Source organism: Anser brachyrhynchus (assembly GCF_964034855.1).
Source record: "Anser brachyrhynchus genome assembly, chromosome: 18".
Classification (NCBI taxonomy): Eukaryota; Metazoa; Chordata; class Aves; order Anseriformes; family Anatidae; genus Anser; species Anser brachyrhynchus.
Window position 1 is genome coordinate 1,540,743 of NC_137711.1, and position 25,522 is coordinate 1,566,264.

The 25,522-nt window shown below is 60.5% G+C and overlaps 1 protein-coding gene across 6 annotated transcripts in view; it reads left to right on the plus strand.

Annotated features, from left to right (window-relative positions):
• Positions 1 to 548: 548 nt before the first annotated feature.
• Positions 549 to 25,522, plus strand: part of SLC39A11 (solute carrier family 39 member 11) — an 87,217-nt gene continuing 62,243 nt past the window's right edge. For 2 of the 6 annotated variants that reach the window (XM_080561085.1, XM_080561086.1), the window contains exons 1-4: positions 549 to 702; positions 1,622 to 1,753; positions 2,563 to 2,601; positions 9,830 to 9,988. In XM_080561085.1, the coding sequence (XP_080417211.1) occupies positions 1,646 to 1,753; positions 2,563 to 2,601; positions 9,830 to 9,988 (306 nt within the window). In that variant the 5' untranslated portion in view covers positions 549 to 702; positions 1,622 to 1,645. Of the gene's footprint in view, positions 739 to 1,621; positions 1,754 to 2,562; positions 2,602 to 8,283; positions 8,370 to 9,829; positions 9,989 to 20,489; positions 20,736 to 25,522 lie in introns of those variants that run through there. The other 4 variants (XM_080561087.1, XM_080561084.1, XM_080561083.1 and 1 more) reach the window with 4 other exon arrangements.

Here is a 25,522-nt window from a genome sequence, read left to right on the forward strand (position 1 = left end):
AGGATGGTAATAAGTGGGTCATTAATAAGCAGACTGCTAATAACTGGGTCATTACTATGCAATATGTTAATAAACGGGTCCTCGACATGCAGAATATTAATAAAAGGATCATTAATATGCAGGCTGTTAATAAGAAGGCTGTTAATAGGCAGGTCATTAATATGCAGGATGTTAATAAGCGGGTCATTAATAAGCAAGATAATAATAAGCTGGTAATTAATAAGAAGACCATTAATAACAGGGTCATTGATCTGCAATATGTTAATACCGGGGTCATTAACGTACAGAAAGTTAATAAGCAGATAATTAATATGCAATATGTTAATAAGCAGACTTTTAATAGGCGGGTCATTAATATTCAGGCTGTTAATAAGAGGGTCATTAATAAGCAGGATGGAAGGACCTCTGTGCAGGGGACACGAGGGGACACCTTTTATTTTTATTTTTATTTTTATTTTTATTTTTTTCGTGGCCTTAATTTTGGCATCCCCGCCTTTGCCGCGCCCGCCCGCCCCTTTTCGCCCTTTTCCGCCCGCCCGCGCCGCACCCGCCCCGCCGCCGCCTCCCGAACCGCAGAGCCGCGGGGCGGCCCGCCCCCGCCGCGCTCCCATTGGCTGCGGCCGCCGGGGTGGGCGGGGCGGCGGCGGCGCCACGTGTGGCGGCACCAGGAAGTGGCGGCGGGGCCGGGGCGGCCGGGACCAGGTGCGGGGGGGGCCGGGCCCGGGGGGCTCCGGGCCTGTGAGTGCGGGGAGGTGGCGCTGGGGGGCCGGGTTTGGGGGTCTGGGGGCCCCAGTTTGGGGTCTGGGGGCCTGTTTGGGGGGGGGTTGGGGGACCCAATTTGGGGCCTGGGGGCTGTTTGGGGGGGGCTGGGGGCCTGTTTGGGGGGGCTGGGGGACCCAGTTTGGGGCCTGGGGGCTGTTTGGGGGGGCTGGGGGCCTGTTTGGGGGGCTGGGGGACCCAGTTTGGGGCGTGGGGGCTGTTTGGGGGGGTTGGGGTCCTGTCTGGGGGGGCTGAGGGACCCAGTTTGGGGCCTGGGGGCTGTTTGGGGGGGCCGGGAGGCCCTGGTTTGGGGACCCAATTTGGGGGGCTTGGGGGACACAATATGGGGGGCTGGGGGCTGTTTGGGGGGGCTGAGGGAGGCCGGTTTGGGGGGCTGGGGCTCTGGTTTGGGGCCTGGGGGGGCACTGACCCAGCTGACAGGGGGGCTGGGCCAAGCACTGAGGGGTCTGCATGGGGCTGGGGGCTCAGAGCCCCCCCCCCCCAGGCCCCTTTGGGTGGGCAGGAGGCTGTGCGAGCCCTGAGGGGGGGGGGGGGTTGTGCCCCCAGCGAGCCCGTCACCAAGCGGTGCCACCCCTCGGCTGTCCCTGCTGTGGGACCCCCCCCGGGCTACCAGCAGCCCCCCCGGGCTGCAGATTTTGGGCTGCACGGTCCCAGGAGGTGCCCTCCCCCCCCCAACTCCTGCTCCTCACCAAAAACCCTGGGCTCCGAGCCCGGCATCCTCGGGGGGGCTGCCCGCGGTCCCTCCTGCGCTGAGCTGGGACTAAATCCCCCCAAATTTAGGGGGGGGGGGGGGAATCCCCGAACGCCGTGGGCTCCTGGTGATGCGCCTCCTCTCTCCTAGGCGGCCGGTCCCGCTGCGGTCAGCATGCTCCCGGGGCAGGGCCCGGTGCTGCAGGCGGTGCTGGGAACCCTCCTCACCTGGGGGCTGACGGCGGCCGGCTCGGCGCTCGTCTTCGTCTTCTCCAGCGGGCAGGTGGGCGCCTGCGGCTTTGGGAGCCGGGTGCTGGGCGTGAGGGGCTTTGGTTTTTGGCCTCCGGGGGGGGCTTTGGTTTTTGGCCTCCGAGAAGCCCCGGGGCAGGGAGAGCAAAGAACCCGGCCTGCTCCCCTCCAGCACGAGGCAGGAGGAAATCCAACTCCCAGCTCAGCCCGCGCCGAGCAGCAGCAGAGAGCTGATCTTTAACTTCTCTCCCGTTCCGAATTTAGAGCCCCCCCCCCCCGCCCCTCGCTGCTGTGCTCAGGCTCGCCCCGCTGGGTTTCTTATTTATGGCCGCCTTGTGATGATTTATTCAGGAGCTCGCTGCAGAGCGAGGCTCCTCGTGCGGCAGCACGCGGGTTTTCTTCCTGGGGGAGGGAGGGCGGTGCGCTAAAGCGATAGAAGCGATGGGGGCGAGGCGGGCGGGCTGCGTGCCGGGCTCCCGAAACGCCGCTGGAGCAGCCCGGGCTTGGAGGAGGCGAAATCCTCGTGGTGGGGGGGAAATGCACGGCTGTGGGGTGCAGGTAGCCGGGGGTCTCAGCACCCTCGGGGCGTTTTGGGGCGAGCAGGGGCAATGTTGGGGGGTCGACGCGTTAGGGTGCAGACGGGACGCCCCGCAGGTGATGCCGGAGGGGGGCAGCGGCGCGGCTGCGGGCGTTGAAGCCCGGCCACGTCCTCGGGGCGATCGCTTGGTGGGTGGCAGGAATGGGGAAACAGCCCTCGGTGGGACCCCAGCACGGCCCTGGGGGTGCCCCCGCCCGTCGTGCCCGTCACTGAGCGCTGTGCTCTGTTGTTCCTTCTTCTTTCAGAGGCGGATCCTAGACGGGAGCCTGGGCTTTGCTGCGGGGGTGAGTACAGCGCCCCTCCTGCTCAGCGCCCCCGCCTGCCTTCTCCCGCTCCTCCGGGCTCCCTTGGGTTCCCCGCTCGCGGTGGCGTTTCGTGGGTAACGACATGAGGCGTGAGGCGGCGGAGGGGCACGGTGCTGGCCACGTCTTGGTGCCTCTCTGCCGAGGGTGGAGGCGGAGAGAGACAAAGGTGTGAAGGTGCTGAGCTGCCCGAGGTTTGGCTCCGGAGTTAAACTCTTGTCACCTCCTGGATCCTTTGTCCTGGTGCGATTCGGCCGGGCAGGAGAGCCCGGAGAGTCTGTCCTGGAGGCAACGTGCGCAGCTCACTTCGTGCTTCTTGATCTCCTGCAAAGTTTGGGTGCCGAAGCTCTTGGGAAGAGGGGAGGAAAGGCAACGAACCCTAAACCAAGGGCACGCGGTAAAAAACCAAGGGCACGCGGTAAAAAACCAAGGGCACGTGGCGAACGCGGTGGGCAAACGGAGCGCCCACTGCCTCCTGAGGGGAGAGCCGAAGCTCTGGTGGCAGCCGTGGTTTGAAGTCGTGCCGGGGCTTGTGAACGCGGAGCTGCTGCTGCCCGGGCCCTGGGCTCTTTGTGTGCGGGGGGAGGCTCAGCCCTGGTAAATCCCGTTCGTTTTCTGCGTCGGGGAGCCGGCAGCTGGGGATGTTCTCCGGCTGCCGGCGCGCGGTGGAAGGTGAGATTTCCGCTGGCGGTGCCGGTTGCGTCTGGGTGACCTGCTGAGATAGCTGTCCCCAGCCTGAGCAGGCTTTCAGAGGGCGCGCAGCCCCTGGTAGGAGGCCCCGAGGAAAGCTTTTGGCCTCGTGCACTGGCACACGGAGGCTGCTGGGCTGTGACGTGCTGCAGGAGGCTTCGTGGGGGAGCTGGCCCCAACGATGGTTTCTGGAGCGCCTGGGCTCCGGCTCTCCGGGCTTCCCTGCGTGCCAGCCCCCTCCTGCGTGCCGTGAAATCCTCCCCTGCCCGAGCACAGGTCGGAGGCAGCTCCAGGTTTGTTTTCCAGCCCTGCATCTCCTCCCTCTGACCCACACCTTCCCAGTGCCCCTGGCCACAAGGTGAAGGGCTCTGCGGGGTCCTGGCTCTGCAACCGGCGGCACCTGGAGCAGGGGGAACTCGGCCGGGTTCCGGGCTGACCGAGAGCCCGTTTGGCAGCAGGGCCGTCTGTCCTGCAGCGCCCTAACCGCTCGCACCAGGGCTGTGCGCGGAGCCGGGCTCCTTGCTGCGTGTTCCCAAACACCAAAACCTCACTGATCCACGTGGGGTTGAACTGCTTGCAGCCCCGGAGCCCGCAGGTTTTCTGCTGTTGCCAGTCTCTGAAGCAAACCCGGCTGCGCCGGGGTCAGGTGAGGCTGACCCGAATGCCCCGGCGGGTGAGGTGAGACAATGCAGAACTCAGTTAGCTTCCTAGCGAGCTCTCCTGGAGCACGGCCGTGACCTGCTGAAGACGTGAATAATTCAGTCAGGCTGCTGTAGCAGTTCCTCGGGTCACCTCTGATAAATTCATCACTTGTGTTAGGAATTGCCTGTTCTGGAGCTTAACAGTTTAATTTCCGAGCTGTCTTCCAGAGGCCCCCTCATCCCTGCGAGCAGGTCAGAGCCACTGCTGCGAGGTCAGGGAGGTGCTGACAAGGACAGCGCGAGCTGGGTGCTTCCTCTGTCCCCTTCCCCAGGCTGTGGCACCGCTGTCCCCATGGGTGGGGGGTGCTGGACCCCGGTGGGTGCTGCTGTGGCCGAGGGCTGGGTGGGTGCTGCCGTGCACCAACCGCCCCGCGCTGTGGGGCCGTCGCCTTCCTGCAGCCCCAGGGGGACCCTGAGTCATCCCCGCGTGGCAGAGGTGTGGCCCGCCCGGCGCAGCAGCTGTCCTACAAACATTTATTTGCTTTCCTTCCTTGTATTTGCCGTGCTGAGGAAGAAAAGGGAAAGCTTTGTGGGATCGCTGCGGCGTCCGGAGGGGAAAACGTCGGCCAGGACCTCTATGGGCGGCAGCGTCCTGCCGGCAGAAGGTGCTGCCGCGGGCTGTGACTTGTGGCCGTTCCTAGGTCACGTTCGCAGCCCTGAGCTGCTGGAGATGGTCAAGGGGAGCTGCCTGCGCCCAGCACGGGCCGTGCAGCCCCTCTTGGACGCCAGGACCAGCCCTCACAGAGGAAGGTGGCCGTGCCGCAGCCCCTGGGGCACTGGGCTGGGAGCGGCTCCGCGCCCGGGGGCTGAGTGCTCGGGCAGCAGTGACGTGGCAAAAGCGCTGGAGGGTGGAACAAAAAGAATTGTCTTCCTTTTTTTTTTTTTTTTTTTTAAAGCTAGATTTGTTCCAGATGTGCCCGTGGCGCTCTGCCTTCTGTCCGATAAGGGGCTGAGGTCCCAAAGGCTGTGCTCGGCCCCGCGCCGTTAAACTGCCCCCCGGTGCTGCTGCGCTCCACGTCTCCGGCTTGTCCTTGCCCGAAAGGTTTAATAACAAGTGTTTTCCTGCCTCTGGCGTGTTTGGTGCCTTTGCAAAGAGCCCCGTGGAGGAGCTGGAGCCTTCCCCAACCGAGCGAAGCCCAGAGGGGCCGTGCTGGATGCCGAAGCCCCGGCGGGGAGCAGCAGGAGCCGGGGGGCTACGGGCACCCGGGATGCTCTGGTGGGCTGGCTGCGTGGAGGGGAGCAGGATATGGAGCAGCCGCTTTTGAAAGCTCTTTGTACCGTTTTCTCTCTTTTCTGTCTTGTAAAAAGCCAGTGGTACTGCTGTGATCACGGGCTGCTTCTCCTGCTGTAAGGAATTTCTGTTAAACGCTGACGCTTCTGTTAAAGTCTCTTTGATGCGGGTCTCTTACACATAAATGCGGGCTGCTTCTCTGAGCACTGGGGTAGGGGGGATAGAACTGAACCTGCTCTTTATCTGTGATACGGGATCTCCACAATCTGGCCTGCGGAGTTTCTCTAGAAACTTCCCCTGGAGCCAGAAAACCTCCGGGCACGGTGGGGACCCGCGGTCTCTCCGCGCGGTGCTGTGCCGGTGCTCAGCACGGGGTCCCCGCGAGCCCCTGGTTCCACGGGTCCGTGATGCTCTCCTAGGTCAGGTTTCCTTGTGGAACCGGGTTACGGCAGTTCCCTGTACTGCTGGTAACGATTCCCTGCTTGTACCTTGGGAGCTTTCACAGCAAGAGAACGCCCGAACGAGCTGAAAACTTGAACTAAAAACTTGCCTGCCGCCGCTGAGCCCGGAGGAGGGCAGGGACGGGGACACCCAGCGTGCCGGGGGGGTTTGGGGAGCCACAGCTCAGCCCTGCGGGCACGCCAACAGGTCTGGGTGAGCCGCTGCGCACTCGGAACCACGCTCGAATTGCAGCGAGCTGGGGTGCAGCAGCACTTTCCTTTAATTCTCCTCGGCATGGCCGGCTGCAGCTGGTGGAACAGGCGGTTCCTCCGGCGGAGGGGATGCTCAGCTCCTTTCCCCCTGTAACTCCGCCTGGGTGTGCGAGTGCCGAGCCCTCTCTGCCTCGGTTCCCTCCCTGGAAGTCGCGGATACCAGCGGGTTTGGCACGCGGGAGCCTCCGAGGTGATGTTTCCATGGAGACGAGCCTTTCCTTGGGCATCTGATGTGCAAATTCTGTTTTTTTTTTCTCTTAAATCTTGATATTCTTAAATGAGACTTTTTTTTTAAAGTGTTCCCTGTTAGCTCTGCATCGTCCTGGGGGTGCTGTGCCCCCCTCCAACATCCAGGGGCCGGAGCCTGTGTGACCGCTGGCAGTCCTCCTTCCCTGCCGCCTCGCCTGGCTGTTCCTTTTACTGGGTCACGCTTTGATTTCTTCTTCTGTCCCAGGTGAAGCAGAAAATCATAAAGACACGCTCTTTGCGCCGCGCCACGCAGGTCTGCCTTGAATATTCCCTTTCAGTGCCGCTTAAAACAGCATCGGTAATTTACAGGGGTCTGCTGAGGCTGGCTCTTGTTGGTGGAGGCTTAATGAAGTCAGGCTAAGAAGTTGGGCAGGGGAAGCGGCCTGCCGCTCTCTCATCTTCCTCTTTTCATTCCTGTCCACACTGAGTCCTCGCCTGGAAGGAGACGCTGGTGCGCGGGGACGCCGGATGGAGACCCGGGGCGGTGCTGCCGGGGTGTGCTGTGGCTGCAGGCGCTGCTGCCTGGTGCTTCTTGGAGGGCTCCCCCTCAGGCTCCATCATCGGTGTGAGGACACAGACCTGGGTTTTCCGTGGTGCAAGGCTGTGCTGGCACGAGGCAGCCGGGTTTTGAGCCCACGTGAGCCCGCGCTTCTCCGCGCTCAGCCTCATGAATCTCGGCTAGGGCAGCCCCGTGTGTGCCTGCAGCACCGTTGCGATTGAGTTATGGAGCAAGGAAATTAAAACAAATCCTCTCCCTGTCCGCGGGCTGCTTGCTGCTGGCTGCGAGAAGCCGCTGCCTCTGGTTTTGCTGATGTGTCGCAGGGAAGGGTTTGGGCTCCCTGCAGCCCAGGGGTGCTTTCGATCCACCGCTGCCTCCTCCTCCTCCCCCTCCTCAACCACGATTTGTTTTCCCAGAGCCGGTGGGTTTACGGTGGTGGTGCGTCTCGGCTCTGGGGCATGAAGGCTCTTTGCTGAAACGCCCGGATCGGATTTGGCAGGAGGAGCCCGTCCCCGCGCCAGCCGGGGCTCTGCGGGTCCCTGCTCCAGGCTGAGCGGAGCAGAGCGTGGGTGCTGCTGCGCCGTGCGACGGGAAGGCTTTGTGCAGGAACTCGTGTCCTCTGCCAAAAGGGCTTCGCGTCTTATCGATCTGGGGAGGACCCAGGCGGGCTTCCTCTCGAGTGAGAAAGGGGAGATCAAGCTCTTATTTCTGCTTGCGACACCAGCTTGCCCCGTGGTGCCGGTGGGGCTCCGTCCTGCCTCTGGGTGCATAAAGGCGGAGAGCCTGGACCCGGCACAGCTGTGACCGCCCCGCGCGGGGCTGTCCTGGAGGCAGAGGTTTGGTGACCACGGGGGGCAGCAGGCTGGGAGGGTCACCTGCACGTCCCTTGCACCAAAAAAACCTGTCCCTGCCGTCCCCGGGGTGGCAGTAGGTGCCCCGTGCCCTCCCGGCACGCGTGGAACAACCGCACTGGGGCCAGGAGCTGTGGCAAAGCTCAGCACAAATGAAGTCGTCGTAATTGAGTGTGGTTCTGTCACTCGGTCGGCTCGCTGGCAGAAATCCCAGCCCTCTGGGTACGTCGGGAACGTCGTCTGCCGAGGGATGCTGCCGGACCAGGGGGGTTGACGGTGCTGGCTCTGCCGCGGGGCAGGAGCCCCGGGACAGCGGGGTCAGGACGCTCCCTCCCTCACCAAGGTGCGCAGGAATAAATTTCTCCTTCCCCAGCAAGTCAGGCTGCTTGGTGCGACCTGACAGCCTGCTCCTTCAGCTGGCGAGGCTCCGGGGGGGGCCCGAAGCTGTGTCATCCTCTGGGGGCTGTGAGCGGCGGAGCTGGTGGGGGCTTTGCCGCTGACTTAGTGGCAGCGGGAGCTGGAGGCTGCGTGGTGCCAGGTCTCTGTTTTCTGTGGGGAAGCGATAGCTTAACGTGAGATGACAATATAATCCCGCAGAGCCTCTCCCCGTTGCTCGTGTTTCCACGTTGGGGTGTGTGGTTGTTTTTTTAGAGGAGGTGGCATTTGAAATACGGAGTTTGACAGCTGTGGTTAAGTTTAACTTGACAGCCTGCTTTCTTCTTACTCACAGCGAGCTGAGAGTTACGCAGTCCCTCAGGGACTGGTGTCTGCAGCAATCGGCATCTCGCTCCTTTAACGACGGTTGGAAGCGAGGAGGTTCGTTACGCACCTCTCCTCTGCGGGCGGACGCGCGTGAGCTGAGCAGGATCTCCTGCGGGCACCGTGGGGTGCAGAGCAGCATCCCTCAGCACCCCTCCCGCTGCCAGCTCCAGGATCGCTCCCCCCACATCAGGTCATGCACCCCCTGTGCACCCCAAGCTTTCCCCAGCTTGCTGCCTGACTCGGGAAGGGCTGAGCATCGCCTCGTCCATCCCTCGGGGCAGGCGGCTGTGGGAGAGGTGCTTTCTGCTCTCCCCTTCCTTCTCTTTCCCTCCCCTGCCCTCCCTCCGGATCGAAGCTTTGGCTTTTTGATAGGAACTTGTCTGACGTTGGGACCGATGGGGCTGATCCTGGAGCTGGTCCCGGTGAGCTCCCACAGCCGCAGGGAGAGGCGCCGGGGCCGGGCTGGTGGCTTTTTAATTAGCCCAGCCCCGTGTGTCACACAGCAGAGGAGGGGAAGAGATAAGACGATAAAATGCACCTTCTGTTCCTCGGTGTAAGGCTGCGGAACCGGTGCCTTGCCCGGCTTGCTGTTCTCCGAGCTGGGTGCCACCCAGGACACCTGGCTGCAGTGAAACCTGCCCTGCTCCGAGCCCCACAAATCCCACGTTCTTCCTCCAGTGGTCTTTTGGGTGCTTCCTTCTCCGTCCCAGCCGCAGCTGAGCAGTAAGCGATGCGCAAGGCTCGCTCTGGCTCTCCGGAGCTCTGGCCGGGTTGCTGTGACCGCAGCAGGCAGTGCCCGGGCGCTGGATGTGCCCCGGTGCTGTGCAGGGGCGGAGGATTTGCAGCGCCCCCTCTGCTGTGGTTGCCTCGATTTTTGGGTAGCGGGGTGGGGGACGCTGGCAGCTGAACTGCAGCGGGCTGAGATCTTCACAGCAAAGCCCCGGCCTGGCCTCATCTAACTTGGAAATGGCTCTTTGGCTCTGCACATTATCCAATATATGTTTTTTTTAATTTTGTGAGCTCAAGCCTGCATGTGTTCCTCCTCCCCAGCCTGCTCTGAAGCCCGGAGCTGGGCACAGGGTGGGAGGATTTGCCTCACCCCCAACAGGTAGGGGTCACGGATCTGGTCTTGCAGCTGAGGGTGGGGGGAGAACCAAAAAAACCCAACCAACCACTGAAAAAAAAACAAAACAAAACAGGGTGAGGGAGGTTTTCCTGCCGTCCTTTGGAAGGACGGTTGTGGCTGTGCTAATTCTGCAGAAATTTACCCTCCCGAGCCCGTGTGGTCTGCCAGCTCCTTCAGGCTTGAGCCAAGAGAAATGCTCTTGGTGCAAGCCGATGGGAAAACCTCGCTTCTCCATCCTTCAGCGACTCCTTTGGTCGGGAAGCTGCTGCGAGTGGCCCTGCTGGGTGGCAGAGGCCGGGCAGGCAGCGCGCCGGTGAGCGCGGGGATTTCGGCACCCCCCCGGCGGCTGCGGTCCCCAGGCTCTCACCGCTCGCCTTCTGTCTCCTAGGTCATGCTGGCCGCTTCCTACTGGTCCCTCCTGGCCCCGGCTATCGAGATGGCTGAGGAGTCCGGCGCCTTTGGAGCCTTTGCTTTCCTCCCCGTGGCCGTGGGCTTTGTTCTGGGAGCAGCTTTTGTGTACGGGGCCGACCTGCTCATCCCGGTGCTGGTAAGTGCGCGCGGGTCTCTGCCTGCTCTGTGCCCGGTGGAGGTGACCCACCCCATAAAATGTCCTCGTTTTCCTGCAGGGGTGGGATTTGGGGAGCTCGGGGCGTTCCCAGGACCCTTTGGGGTGATGTCGCCCTGGCTGTGGGTGGCGGGGAGGCGCCGGGCACTGGTGCCGGACCCGGTGCTGCTCTGCTGGCTCCTGGGCGCCGATGTCCCTGCTGGTGGCCCCGAGCAGCCAAACCTCGCCTGGGCTCTCTCTGCAAAGCTGCATCTTCTCCGCTTCCTCCGGCTTCTGCCGCGACAGGAGCCAGATACAGCTCGGTTTCTATCAGAGCTTTAATGAAACTGTTTTCTCCCCCAAGACCCCGTGGCTCTGCCTGTGCCGAAGGCAGCTTCAGGCTCTGCGCTGTTTTTTTTCTCTTCACGCTTCTGCTTTTGTTCTTTTCACTGGCAACACTTTGCAAACAGTTCAGGTGTGACCTTCTGTTTCAGCCCCGAGGTTTGATTTGCGGAGCTGCCAGCCCTTTAAGCATCTCAGGATTGAATGAACCATCCCACTGTCTAAGAGTATTATTAAAAAATAAAAGTCAGAAGCTGTTGGACTGCCACGGCTGAGAGCGTAAGGACGGCTTGGTCTGTAGGGATGTTTTCAAAAACTTCCAAAGACCTTCTTAAAAATTTCTGATTTATTTTAGTGGCAGGTGGGATTACGAGCAAGGGGGCTGAGGCGTTTTGTCTGAGGAGCAGCAGGGGCTGGTGAGCCCCGTTCCCAGGGGAGCCGCTGTGTTAATTTTCCCTGCTCCCTGCCTTTTTGAGCCTCTCCTAAGCGGCGTAGCCGAACGTGTCCTCAGTTAGGGAGAAAATGGCCTGATATTACCGTGTGTCAGTGCCGGTGTAAATGGATGCATTAAAGCAAAGAACAAATAAATGAAACACCGCCGGTGTCAGGCTGCTAAAAGCCTGGGCCCCCTCCGCGGGCTGCTGGTGGCTCCCTGGCTCTTCTCAGGGCTCCCAAACCTTTTGCTGGGCTGTGGGGCTCAGCACCTCTCAGCAGCAGCTTTTTGCAGCGGCGCTGCTGTCCCCTGGCCGGGGGGCAGCTGCAGCACCCGGGGACGCTCGCAGCCAAGCCCTGCCTTTTTGTGCCCGCTCCCCGCGGCCCGAGGTCTCCTGCTGGCGCTGGCTGTAGCGACGCTTGTCCTCGTTCCGAGGCGCTGGATGGGGCCGTGTGTTTGATCAGCTGCCCGGGGCTGCCGTTTCCCAACAGAATGGACAAACAGTTGCACCACGGAGCCCGCTTCTTCCTGGTGCCTGACGCTGCTCGCTGGCGCGTTTTGAAATTGTGCGGGGTGGGAAAGAGCGCTGGGGAGTGAAATTCTTGGGTTGCAAAGAGCGGGACGGAGCGGCGAGGGGCGGCAGGGGAGGGAAAATGGCCGGGGTGCACGGCGGCAGCTGCAGGGGTGATGGAAACGCGGGGGTCTCGCAGCCGTCCCCAGCGCTGGAGCACAAACACCACCGGGAGAGGAGCTGCTGCCTCCCCTGCTTTGCCTTCTTGGTGCTGCGCAGGGGAGCACGTGGGCCCTGCGCTGTTCCCACAGGACTTTGATAGCTGCTGCAGGTGCTGATGCTGAGCTCCGAGAGGATTTACACCCTGTGCCTAATGCCTGCGCGTTAGGAACGCTTCCTACATCTGCTCGGAAGCCGGCAGGCGGTGAGGGGGCCGGCCCTGTGCCGGGGCTGGCGTCCCCCAGCTGGGCAGGAGCTGCTCTGAAAGCGTTGGTGCAAATGCAAAGCAGCTGCACGGGTCCTGCCCCAGGTACCTCGTGGCAGGCTGGTGGCGTGTCCTTGGTCACAGCGGGGGGACCCTGCGCCCCCAGCCCAGCGCGGCAGCGATGGCTCTTGGAATTGGAGGATTAAGCCGTTGTAGTTCGCTTCCAGCAAGCCTTGCTTCTTTCTACATCAGTTAAAATCTCATGTTTTCGTATTTTTATTTTTCTTCCTCCGCTTAAAATCAGGTGGTGGAGGGATGCTGGTGAGACCCCAGAGCACGCCGGGCGGGCAGGAAGGTGGGGGGGGGTCTGTTCTCCATAGGCTGCTCTTGCTCCCCGTGCCTGGCACTCCTCCGTAATTGTTTTGCTATATGGCAACAGGTAGTAAAAGCTTTTAATGAGCCCTTATCTCCCCGGGGCTGCTCCCGGGGCTGGAGCAAGGCTTTGCTCCCCTGCTCCCACGGCAGCAGGGGCAGGAGCCGAGCGGCTCTGCTGGTACCCAAATGTTTGCTCAACGGCAGAGCGGGGCCGGTGGGAGGGTTAAACCTCCAAGACAAAGTGGTTAATGATGCTGAACAGCTGTAGTCATTAAATTCCTTACAAAAGACAGATTTAATCTATTACATCTTTATCTTTTCGCGGCTTCCCTGCTGGAAGCCTTTAGCGTGTTTGTTCATCCTTTAGCTGAGTTTATAGAGTGTGAGACATCCTCCGCTCTGCTGGCGGAGGGCAGTTCGCCTGTCCCCTGCCTAAATGCTAAAACTGTCCTCGGCCCCAGGCTAAAAAGAAAAAGGAGTCGGGCATTTGGGTGTGCTTGGGGAGCAAGAAATAGGCGTCAGGAGCTTTAAAAGTGGGTGTCGCCTTCCTTTTGCTAACTGTCTCCGTTCTGTTCAGCCAAGCTGCTTTTACCAGCCGTGCTGGATTCGGTGGTTTGGGAGGTGGGGGCAGGTCTGGGTCTGCTGCAGGATGTTGCTGTGGTCTCGGGGAACACGTTAAACCACTAACGAACCACTAACAGATGACCTCTCTGTCTCTTCCCTCCCCTGGCCCTGGTGATGCTGCAGCGTGGTTCTCCTTCCTGAGCTGGTTTTCAGCGATACGGCTAGATTTTGGTATTTCCAGGAGGATTCTGGAAGGAGAAGGGCAGCCGGTGGGGGGCTGCAAGCGAGAAGCTACTGCCTGTACTCAAAAAGCTCTGGGCCTGAGGGTCTCCGGTGCTAATAATCAAAGCCTTTGAAGGAGAACCTGCTTGAAAATACCACTGTTTGCACAGCACCCGGCACAATAGGTCCCTGATGGCTGAGTGGCTGCCTTCGGTCTGCAGCAGTGCGTGAGAAGGCTGGAATTAAGAAGTATTATTCTCATCCTTCAAAGCTGTCTCGCAGCTCTGCTGACTGTGTTGTGTTGTGGGGTTTTATTGTGCTTCCACCACGGGTTTCTTGCTCAGGCCTCCCTTTTCCCCGAGGAATACGACGAGAGTCCGGAGGGCTGCATCCAGCCCTGCCTTTGATTTTTCACACAGTCCCCGGCTGCTTTCGCCCTGTAATTCTCGCCTGCTTGCGTTTTGCCTTCGTCTTCGGGCTGCTGGTCCTGTGCAGCCTCTCGCAGCAGGTCTCTGGCAGCTGCTGCGGGCAGGTTGAGTTCCCAGTGGTGCTCCCGTGCCCGGGTAGATGGGGTTTGGGTGGGATGCTGGGGGTCTGGGCGCAGCACAGCGCCTGCACTAACGCTGTGGCTCGCAGGAACTCCCTAATTTGTGCCTCGTCTGGATCGCTGCCCTTTAAACGCTCCTTGGAGCGAGCAGGGGTTCGAAGACTTGATGCTGGCGGAATAGGGAAGGCGGCGTGGGCAGGGGAGAGGAGCAAGCTGGCCCCAGCAGGAGATAAATCCCACAGGGGTGAAACCCTCTTGGGCTGCACGTCAGCTCGCCGTAGCGGTGCGCACCCGTTCCCATTAACCGCGTTATTCCTTGTGCGCACCCGTTCCCATTAACCACGTTATTCCTTCCGTCCCCGTCTGCCTGACGTCCTCTCTGCTTTGGGATCGTTGCGCTAAATAGGATAACGAGCCTTAATTGCCTTCATCTCCTCGACGTCAAGGCTTTGTCGGGCTTGGAAACGTCTGCCCAGGTTTGGGACCAGGCTGCGGGTGGGCTCCTGCCCCGTGGGGGGGTCTGGGCAGCTCAGGGGGGTCCGGGCAGGCGCTGCAGGACGGCCAGGAGCTAACGGGAGACCCAAGCAGGGGCCGGTGGGCAGCTGCTCGGACCCGTCTGGAAGCCTTCTGCTGCCTCCTGGGCAAAGGATGATCGGAGAAAGGGGGTCCGGAGAGCCAGGGCTGTAAATCTGTCCTGGAAACGCCGTCTCGGTCGAATTTTTTTTTATTTCCTTGTCAGCTAGATGCAGGGTTTGTTTCTCCTGGCTGCGGAGCAAATCGATAAAGCCGCACGTGATGGGGTGAGGGGGGGGGGGACACACCGCTCCTTGGATTTAAAACAAATAGCATCTCCCGAGCTTTTTCAGAGCCTTTCTCCCGGGCTGGCAGGTGCTCCGCGGAGGGGACCTGCGTGGCTGGGTCGTGCCCAGCGCCCGGTGTTTTGTACCTGGGCTGGGGCTTTCCAGGCTCTCGTTCGCAGCTGCGTTCACGGTTTTAACAGTGGTGAGGGCTGAGCAGCCTGATGTGGAGGAGGTGACGGGGGTGCGTGGTCGCAGGAGGGGCCGGATCCTGCTCACCCTCTCGAAACGTGGCTGTGCTGTGCTCCTGCCCCCTCATCCCTGTGTTTACTGAAGGCCATGGCGGGGTCCGGGTGTGCCGCCGGCCTCCTGGGCTGACACAGCAAAGCGGAGAGACGTTCACAGGCTTTTTTTTTTGGAGCGCGGTCCGGGGTCGGGCACTTTGCACAGGGAAATTTTAAGCTATTTTTGGCGAGCGCTCTTGGGAAGGACTCGAGAGCTCAGATATCCACGGGACGTTCTCCCGTGTAATAGCGGCGGTGCCTGCGCTTTGGCTCAGGACGTGCCCGGAGGGTGGACGCGCTGCTCCCAGTCTGCGCGAGCCACGTAGCCGGGGGGGGGGGGGCGGCTGGGAATCGGGGGGCGGTGGCGAGCTGCGGGGGGGGGGGAAGGCAAAGACCTCTGTGCGTGCTCGAGGCGTGGACGCACGTTACTTAAAATTGCCCTGTTTTGGGCTCCGAGTCAGCTGGATCGGACTGTGGGAAGCATCTTTCCTGGGCCAGTAGGTACACGTGCGGCACGTACACGGAAAAGAAGCAGCTGTGAGGACGGGGGGTGTCCATCGGAGGGTGCTGGGGACCCCCGAACCCAGCGGCTGCAGCGCGCTTCCTTCTGCCAGCTTTTAGCGCAGCTCTCCCCTCCGATTTACCCAGGCCGAATTTAACGGGTTAATTGTCTCAGGAGGCGGTGAAAATGTGCCGGGGCTTGCTGCCGGTGCTAATTTACAATCAGGATAAAAGTTCCTCTTATGCAATTTGATTTCTCTGAGACATGCCCAGCGCAAGTTCCCGTTCTTAATGCGCCTTTTCCTGTTCATTTGCGACTCCTAGAAAGCTAATTAGCTGCACATCCTCATTGCTGGAGTAGGTAGAGGCATTTCCTTTTGAATATTAACCAAAGGACGTGCTCGTCTGTGTATATGCGTTTTCTGGCTTATTAAATTTTGGGGCATGGGACTGAAGTGCTGTGACTGTCCTGTGGCCGCTGCTTTATGGTACCGGTGTCAGAGGGCGCCGCTGCAGCTCCTGGGCCTGGGCGGTTTGCAGTTCAGCCAAAACCTTTGTGCGGAAAGCGGGGTTAGGGGGCTGCCGACGGAGCCTTCCAGGCTCTAAAAGGTGGTGGGGGTGCTGGAGAAATTCCACGCTCCTTTCCTTGCTGTGGCGAGGCTGTCCCTCTGCACCCTGCCTGCCATCAGACTGCGTCTGGAAGGCTCAGGGAGGGCGCCTGGAACCCTCCGTGCCCCTTTCTGGGGACCGTGGTGGAGGGAAGCATCGTCTCCATCACCTGCGGGACTTGTTCCTGTAACCTTCATGTGCTTGATTCGAGCACCTGAAGGAGGCCCCGTTCATCTGCGGGCACGGTGAGCGCCACGGGCTGTTCCTCGAGCTTCAAATCTTGCCTTTGAATGTGCTCCCGGCAGAACCCAAATTAATGCCTCTGCTGTGAAATGCAAACCTGCCATTAAAACGACAGAGAAGAGGAGAAGAAGGTTACAATCGGCTGGGTGGCGAACTGTCAGGGAGAGGAAGGCAGCTTTCACGCAGCTCGCGGAAAATATATATGCATCCGTCTATAAATGCAGCACCGTGTCAGCTTGCTATCAGAGCAAACTGTGACTCACCCGGGTTTGCTTGACGTGCTGCCTGCTTCGGAGACGAGCTGCGAAGAGTCAGTTCGGTGCCTCTTCTGCCTGTGCCTCCCCCGAGAGGCCACCGGGGTGATGCCCGCGGGTGCCGGCGTGCCGCTGCCTTGCGACGTGCTCCTGCTTTGAGCCAGCAGCACGGAGATGGCTGCGGAGGGGATTTCTCTTCCCTTTGTGCAGCCGGATTGAGAAATGTGCCTTCGCGCCGTCCCGCTGCACGGCCCCAGCTCTTTAAAGGGCTCGGTTTGACCCCGCGTGCTTGGCTTCGGGGCCGCATCCGGCTCAGGTGGGGGCCTGGCAGCCACGGGATGAGAGAGGTGCAGCCACGCAACCACCTCCTGGCTTCCACCGTGCGGGGGTGGCCCGGAGCTCGGCGCTGTAAAACAGGCGTCCACGGCTAATCCGGCGGCGCATCGTGCCTTGTTAATAGCCTGACGGCTCCACGGGAAAGGGGCACGCCGCTGGAGAACTGTGGGGGGGGAAAAATGGCTTGGTTATTTCCGTTCAGCCAGCGCGAGGCTCCTCTCGTGGTGTTTTGGGCGCATGGATGCCTCTCCTCTCCTCTCCAGGCTGGGAGTGTGGGGCTGCAGAGGGCTGTGAGGCTGCTGGGGCCGTGCGCCCTGTCCCTCGGCTGTGCCTTGGGATGTTACGGTTGGGGTGGGGAAATCTGCGTGATGTTTGCCTGTCTCCTCTCATGCTCTAATTATCAACGAGACGGTGACGTGATGTTAATCTGGTGTCCTCGGGCCTCACAGCTAACGCAAACTGAAGAACTGGCTGCAGGAGTCCGCTCCTGGTTTACCGGCTCACGAAGGCATCTTGCTGCTGGTTTACGTTCTGCGTGCTTTTCTTTATGGCCTGTCACGGCTTTATAGGTGAGGTAAATACTGCACGTATAAATAAATGATATTTAACGAGCGTTTAGATTGCAGGGAACGAGATGCAGCCAGGAGGGGAGCAGCGCTGCAGGGATTTACAGCCCGGTGTGGCCGCCGATGGAGCGCCCTGCTGGAAGCGCGCTGACTTCTGCTGCAGTGGCGCCTTCTGCTCGGCTCGGTGAGACCCTGCACAAGGACTGCAGCCTGTGCCACCCCTCCTGGAAGCTGCCCCTGGCCTTTGGTGCGAGCATAGGAGGTGGCTCAGCCTCGAAAAGCGGTGCAGCGTGGCACACACGTGTGCCGGATCGTCCCCAAGGGACTGCTCGTGCCAGGGATGGCGAAGGAGCGACCGGCGGCTGGCAGAGCCTGGGGTGATGAAAAGCTTCCAGGTTCAAAGCGTCCTCGTGGTTTTGGCTGCTGCTCTGGGCTACTTTTGTCTGTCCTTGCCCGGAATTGGGTTTAGAAAAACAAGCCTGGCTCACGTGGTCGTGCTGTGCCCGTGTTTGTTTCCCTCCTCAAAATGCAGAGCTGGCATTTCTCTTTTTCGGTCAGTCCAAGGATGGGTGAGGTGGCCCCAGGAGTGGTTCCTGCGGGTTTTGGCAGAATAAACAGAGGAGGGAAGATGGGGATGGTGTCCCCTCTCCTGCTAGTGTGGATGCTGCCCCGATGTATCAGCAGGGAGCACAAAGAGGGGAGAGACGCTGGGCACCAGCCCCGCTGCGTTAGCTCCGTGCTGGCAGCAGCGCCTGCGCGCCTTGGAGGGGAGAGGGCTGGCTTCAGAGCTTGATTTCTGGGCTGAAAGTTGTCTTGGTTGGAATCCAGCGCCTGAACGCCGCCTTACCCTTGAGTGCGAAGGACGAGTGCTGCTCGGCGGCAGGTTTTAGGGGAAGCGGCGAGTTCCCCGGCTCAGAACTCAGCTGTGCCCCACGGGACCAGCCCTGGGGCTCAGCGCTGGGCCAGACCCTTCCTGAGCTCCGGAGGAAGGGAAATTGGTTAGCTTCTCGGTGGTGGTAATTAGCAAGTGCCTTGTCCCTCATTACGCCTCTCTTCTGTAATGAATTAACAAATTAATTGGACTAGCTGAAGGGAATGAAGGGCCTCTCCTGTGGGTTTATTGCGCTGCGCTTCAGGAAGGTGTCGGGCTCCCCCGGCGCTGCCCGGCCTCCCGCAGGCACTCGGGGCGGTTAGCAGCGAAGCCCAGGAGACACGCTCTGCTGGTAATTGTTTGATGCACTGCGCGAGACCCGCGGAAAGAAAAACAGAGCAGAAAGCCCGGCCTTGGAAATGAGCCTGCTGCGGGCTCGGTCCCTGGAGGCTGCGCCGGTGCCTCTGGGCTCGGGCGCGATGGTGCGGGGAGAAGGGGGCGCGTCGGAGGGGTGACGCTTCCCCATCCCTGTACCGGGGATTTCTGCTGGTAATTGAGAGCCTTAAGGAAATGGGGTTTGAACGGGGTGTAGCTGAGCAGTGCTGCACAGCATCTCGCTGTCGGAGGGGCGATCGATAGCGAGCCGAGCCGCTCTCCCTCCCCGTTTCTCACGGGCTCTGCCGACCACATCTGATGCGCGCCCAGCTTTGGCACGCTGTCGACGTGTCGCCGCTCGGTCCCTGAAGGATCCCAAGTCCTTCGTTCTTCGCCTGTGGGTTTCTCTCTGTGGGCAGAACTGTCCTGCAGGGCTCGGCTGATGGCTGGCACCCCGCAGTTTGTGGCGGTCCAGGGGGAGCGGGGCTGGTGGCTGCTGCCTTACCCCCTCCCGGGGCTCCTGGCCTCGCAGGCGCAGCAGCAGCAGCAGCAGCAGCGGCCTCTCCCCCTCTTTGTTCGCCTTTCCCCCCATTAATTCAATCTGCGCTGTTAGCAAATCATTCCTGAGAAGTATATTGTGTAAAAAATGAGCTGTTAATTGAAGTTTTGTTTGCTTTTTCTCTTACTGTTGCAAAAAGCCTTGCATAATAAGGGCTGTAAAAATCCGTGTTGCCACGTTACGGATATCCGAGGTGGGGAGGGGGCAGGGAGGGAGAAGAGATGCGAAGCTGCTCTCCATTAGACTTTAATAAGCATGTGGAGAAAAAGCTCTTGTTAATCCCCTCGGAGGCTTAAAGGTTTATTGCTAACAATTAAAATCTCATATTGTAGCGCTGACTTGGTGCCACGGACCTCTTCGCTGCGTCCTGCCGGGCGCGTCTGCGTGGTGCTGGTGGGCAGAGCTGTCCCCGGGGAAATTCCTGCTCCCAGGGGAATTTCCTGCTCCCGAGGGAAATTCCTGCTCCCTTCCTGCTCCCGAGGGAAATTCCTGCTCCCTTCCTGCTCCCGAGGGGACATCCCTTCTCCCGAGGGAGATTCCTGCTCGGGCTGGCTGCGAGGCTGCCTCTGCCCGGCGAGGTTCCTCCCAGCAAGCGACTGGAAACGTGGGCTCGTCCCAACTGGTTTTGGTGGGCAGCGCTCACCCTGGTTGGAGCCGAAGGAGTTTAAGGACGGTTTGTTGTATTTTTATTTTTATTTTTTTTGTTCCGAGCGTCTGTTTGGGAGGAGAGAGAGGGGGATGCCATCCCCTACCCCCAGCTCTCCCCTTCACTGTCCTGGGGCAGGAGGTGAGCGCACAGCATCCGAAGCTTGCGTGCTCGCGCAGCCGGTCTTCTGCTAGGCGAATTTACCGGCGGGGGTTCAAGGTTTCTCTGAGCTCCTCGGTGGACGGGAGATCGGTGACCTGGAACCTTTCCTTTCCTGCCACGGAGGTGGGCCTTGCTTGTTTAGCAAGCTATTTTCTGCTAGATTGCAGGGGAAAAGGCAAAAATACTTGTGCGCCTCCGTTTTTGGAACGGCGAAGGTTACCCAAACCGCCTCCCTTCGGCCGTGCCCAACATCGCCGTTACAAAACGAGAAGTTTCGTAACGAACCTCCCGGGTTTCCTCGGCGGCTTGGGAATCGCGTGTGCGGCCCCGCTCCCCGGCACGGGCTGCAGCCCTCGCCCCGAGCCCAGCGCCGGCGGGGCCGGCCCCGCTCCCGGGCCGGGTGCCAGCAACATTCCTGCTTCCTCCCGCGAAGCCTGGAGCGCCAGACGCGCCGACGGGGAAAATATCTGGACGCTTGGCTTTAATACGAACGTTGCTTTGGCCAAGGAGATCGGTTTTACTGATTTTTACTGCTGGCAGCCCACCTGGCTGCGGTGCTGCGGGGCCACCCCGCGGGACGCGCCGGCCGCTGCCACAGGAGGAGGAGGAGGATGGATTCTGGCGGCGCACCAGCGGAGGCCGGTGATTGAAGCTGCTGTTTGCAGCTGAGAAGAATTACGGGTTATCAAAGCGGCTGATAATTAGCGGCGAATAAAATGTACTTGCAGTGATATTCCGTCAGTTAGAGATAAACCGGTACCCGGCTGCCTTGCTCCCAGTTATTAGGGGAAAGTTTGGGTGTCGCGCTGCTGCCGGCTGCTCCGTAAGGGCAGCGCCTTCCAGCTCGGTGTTACCGGCTCACGAGGCGCTGCCGGAGCAAACCCGATGTGAAAACGCTGATTATTTTTTTTTTTTCTTTTTGTGTGTGTGTGTGCGCCTGTGGACAAACCTCTCCTTTCCAATTCCCGCAGCAGCGCTGCCATAGCTACGGGCTGGCTGCGGCAGGCGCGGCTGCTGGGCCGTGGGAGGACGCGGTGCCGGAGGAGCCAGATGGAAGATGCTCTGCGTGGGAAGAGGGAGCCCCGGGCCTCCCCCCGCGCCGGCTGCTGCGGCTCCGGGAAGTGTTTTGGTGAGCCCGGCACAAGGCAGTGGGGATGGGGTCGGAGCTGCTCCCGCAGCCCAGCTCCCAAATTGGCCCCGGGGAGCGCTGCGGGGTCGGCGTGCTGCGGGGTCAGGCCCTCGGGGCATGGTCCAGCTCTTTTATTCGAGGCTGAAAGCCTGGATCTGCTTGGGCTCGGCCCCGAACAGAACAAGCTGGTGGTGCTGGGTTTCCCGGGGGCTCCAACTTTAACCGAGGAGCGCGGCGCGAGGCCTGGGAGAAGCCGTTCCCTCCCAGCCCTGGTGGCGAGGTGAGGAAGGCGATCCCCGCTGGGATGGGAGCTGCCGGTTGGGAGTGGGGCTTTGGGCTGCGTTCGTAGACCCCAAGCTCTTCTCGTGCCTGCCAGGAGCACGCGAGCACGTGCCCTGTCGTCCACGCATTATTTTTTTCCTTGCGTTTATCTTCTCTAGAGCAGCTCATGTTCTCTTTAAACTGTATTTGGCATCTCTTCGAGACTTACAGGGACGGTTCTGATTCCTGCCCCTGACTGCATGTGCTCTGGTTTAGGTTTTACGAGGCTTTGTTGAACTCTGGGGGGAAGTGGAAGGAATCTCGCCACACCTGACTGCTTTGCAGCGCTGACCAGGCTCTCATTAGCAAGCCTGAGAAGAATTGGCTAAGAAATGCCTTCCTGTCCGTCCCGCCGTTATCGCGGGTCCCTCGGTAGCAGTCTCCGAATTAAAATGCGAAGCGAGACGTACCTGAAACGCTCGGCGCCCCCTTAATCTCGTGTAAGGAAATAAATTTGCCTCGAAGATGTCTTCATTGCGCGGGGCTTTGTGGATGTGGGGTTACTGGGGAGGGTTTCTTTCACGCCCTGGCCCTCGTTAAACTCCTTCCTCCGACGTGCCCTGGAGGGGGGTGCCGGGCAGGGCAGCGGGCTTGGGGACGGGGCTGAAGGCTACGGAAAGCCCAGGCTGTGATGAAGTGAGGCTGTGATGAAGTGAGGCTGTGATGCAGGGCTCAGGGGCTTGGCCACTGTCCCCGGGGGCTGCTCCCTGTCCCTAGCGGAGCTGGGGCCTGCGGTGGGGCCACGCGTTGGGGTAGCACCCGCTGCTCCAGGACTGCCTCTTGAGAAACTGCAGCGAGACCCCGGAGGTAACAAAACGCCATAAAATGCACGGGGTGGAGGCTTCAGAGCTGCTGAGCTGCAGCCCTTGCTCCAGGGGCGGTGGTGGTGGGGGGGAAAAATTCAGTGTCTTAGCGAGCAGCTGGTAATTTGAGGCGTAATGCAGGGCTTTTGTGGCAGAGAACGGCAGCGTTGACTCGCTTTAAGCACTGTTACCCCGCTGCAGGGGGCAGCTGGTGAGGACGGCCTCGCTCTGCTCTTGCTCCTGCTCCTGGTGGCCCCGCTTGCTGCACGGGGGCACGGTGCGTTTCCCTGCCTGCTGCAGCAAGCTGCCCCTGCTTTGCTGTCCACGGGTACCCCCCGGCTTGTTCGGGCCCCGCTCCCGCAGCCAAAAGTGGCTCGGGGGATGCCGTCTGTAACGCAAAGGGTTCGGGTGCTGCTGCTGCAAGCACCGGGGAGGAGATCCCGCGGGGTGTGGGGTGAACCCGCTGCCACCCCGAGCAGCTGGGCTGCGCTCCCCAGGGCTGCCAGGCGACGAGGGCGAGCTGTTTGCTTATGTCCCGAAGCTGCGCGTCAGCTGCTGCCAATGATAAATACGATTGCACCCACTTCAGGGTTGAGAAAGGCTTTTTTTTTCTTTTTTTTTTTTTTTTTCTCTCTCTCGTGGCAGGGAGTATTTAAGGCTGCGCTCGGGTTGTCGGTTTCAGTGTTTTGAGTGGCGGATTGCCAGCGGTCCCTGGCTTTGGGAAGGAGCTGCGGCTCCAGGCCTCCTCGTGTCCCCGCCGATAGCTCCCCTCGCCCCGTCCCCTTGTGCCGGGTCAACGCTGGCTGCGATAACTCTGCCTCCCTCGAGGAGGGGCTCGTCTGGGTTGGTTTTGGGATGCTGTGCCCGACAGGCTCCGAGGCTGTGCTGGAGACCTCGGAGCAGTCTGACTGCATTTTGGGGACATTCCTGGAGGCAGGCAGGCTCCTGGCAGCACCAAATCCCAGCCCCAGGCACGTCCCCAGCCTCAGGCAGCGCCCGTCCCCGGTTAGCGGTGACTTGAGGTCCCTGCGGAGCAGCGCGGGGGCGCGTCGTGCTTTGTGAGGAGCCCTGGCTCCGTGTTTGTCCTGGCACGACGCTGAGACGGGGATCGATAGAGCCAGGTGGCCGTCGGCTTATTTATTTTTTAATGCATTTTTAAGCGAGCAGGGCTCCGCAGAGTGTAGGCGGTGAGCAGGACTGCCGCAGGTGCTGCGCCCCGTGGTGGCACAACCCCTGGGACACCTCGGGGTGACTTCGGGAGCGGTGTGACCGGCCGATGTCCCGTCGGATGGGCATCGGTGGGTGCCAAGGGAGGGCTGGGGGCGCAGCCACCCCTGGCAATTCACCCCGTGTTAGCTTTCAGTGGGCTGCGAGCAGGTGCTGCAGGCACAGGACGGGGGGATTCTGCGCCCCGCCAGCTGAGCTCCCCTGGAAGTTCCCTCTCTGATAACTGAGCGCTTTCAAAGGGAGCCGTTGTCCTTTCTACCTGACCCTATTTCACGTTTCTCACTATGCATCCTTTAATCTGCCTGAGAGAAGGTGGAGACGTGTGGCTCTGCTGCTGCACAGCCTTTGTACCGCTCCTGGTGCTGTGCAGGAGCAGCAAAGCTGAGCGAGGTGCAGGCAGGATACGACCGCCCCGTGTCCGTCGGGGCTGCAGATGTGCCAGCTCTCCCCGTCTCTCCTGGCTCCCCGCCCTGCTTTGTTCTTCTCCTTTTATCGCTTTCTGGCCTCCGCTCTGTTACCACTTTCTCTCTTTTAATAAGCGTGAAATGAGAGCCTCCGGGCACCATCGCGGCGTGGCTTATTGCTGCCTCTTATTTCCCTCTCTGTGTTAGCTCCTGGACGAGTTCGCAACGTTATTTATTCACGAAATAAGGTGGTACAATTCATTCCGTTTCCTTTTCCCCCTCGAAACGCTTTCTGCTGTTAGCTGGTGGGCTGTCGTCTTTGTCTCCTCGGGCTTGGAGGAGCCTGCTGCAGGACTGCCAGGATGCTTGCTGGGCGAAAAGCCAGGACAAGAGTGACTTGGAAGCGCCGTGTCTCCGACCTTCCCCGAGCCGTGCGCCTCCGCAGCACCTTCACGTTGGGCGCTCAGCGACCCGCACCCAGCCGGAGCATCGGGGCTTGTCGTCCCGAGTTCTTTATTCATTTATTCTCGCTCGTCGGGTGGGGAAGAGCAGCTTATTTCTGAAAGGTGTCACCCGCTTGTCATTCCTCTTTCGGTTTAAATTCAGCTCAGCCAGCAGCTTGTGCAGGAGGCCGGCTTGGCAGTGAGGGGAATCCGAGGAGGGCCTGACCCCGCCGAGGGGCTCCTCTCCTCACTGCCGCTTCCCTGGGGAAGGACGTGGCCGATAGGGCTGGGCTTTTCTTGCTTCATCTAAAAGCCAGCAGATGCTTCATCCTTTTTGTTTTATCCCTTTGCCCTGCGGAAGGCAGAACACGAAAAAGGAGAGAAGCCGGTCCCATACAGCGGGGGTCGGGAGGAGGGTTTGCACGTCCTTGGCACGGGGCACTTTGGGAAGAGCCTGCCTCCAGGAGGATGAGTCCTGCGCTCAGGTCTCCAGCCGGGGTGGCTTTTTGGCCCTGTGGGCCAGGAGCTGGAGGCCTGGGCTGGCTTCCCCCAGGTCGCTGCTGCTGACGCCACCTCTGGGCCTTGCTCTGCTCCGGCCTGAGCACCTACGTGCAGCCCCGCAGGAGCGCCGGCCCGGCCCTAGCAGAGATAGATGCGCACACGCCTGTTTCTTGTCTTTCAGAGAGTTGCTTGCCCAAATATCTCAGTTTTACAGCTGGCTGCTTTGCTCCTACTTTGAAGTGCGTCCCTTTTTAGCGCTGCTGACCATATAAGTAGAGATACGTGCTCGGTTTTGATCAAAGCGGGGTGCAGGGGTAGGGCTGCGGAATGGCGAGGGCAGCGGCCGCTTTGTTCTCCAAAACTCTGCCTCGCGCGGGGGCCCCGCACCCACCGACTGCTCCCCCAGGGGAAAACACCTTCTGATTTAAACCCAGGGGGGTCAAAGCCCCCTGTCTGTGCGGGTGGCAGCAAATATTCCTGGTACACTGGTAGGGTCCGGGCTGGGGTGGTGAGTGCCATGGTGGAGCAGGATGAGGCACCGTTTGGATTTGCCGTTCGCAAGGCACGGCACCGCCTCCTGCTGCCTCCTGCCTTGCGGGACCTCGAGCACCTCCTCGGCTGGGCGGCATGTGCAAAGGTGGAAATGGATGCCCCGATTGATTTATTGGGTATTTAACACGGCACAGCTTGCCGAGAGCAGGGCGGAGGCAGTGTGGGAGGAGAGGGCAGGGCCGTGAAAGCTTGCCTTGTGCCGGGTGGTGCGCCATCGATAAGGGCAGCTCCGGGGTGTTTGACCAGAGGAGGAGGAAATCAGTTCCCCGGTGACTGCTGTGTCACCCGGGGTGCTAACAGGAGAGGGGCATGTCTCCCTACAAATTAATTCAGGATTGCTCTGGCTTTTCGATAGCAAAAGCATGTTGTGCCTACTTAGACAAGTGCTGCGTGGGGTGGGGTTTTCTTTGCTGTCTGCAAGGATGCTTTTTTTTAAAAAAAAAAAGAGCTATTTTATTTATTTATTTTTTTAAAAAGGGCTATGGAAACCTAACGACCTTCCTGCTGTAGCTCTGCAAACAGAAACGAGCACGGTG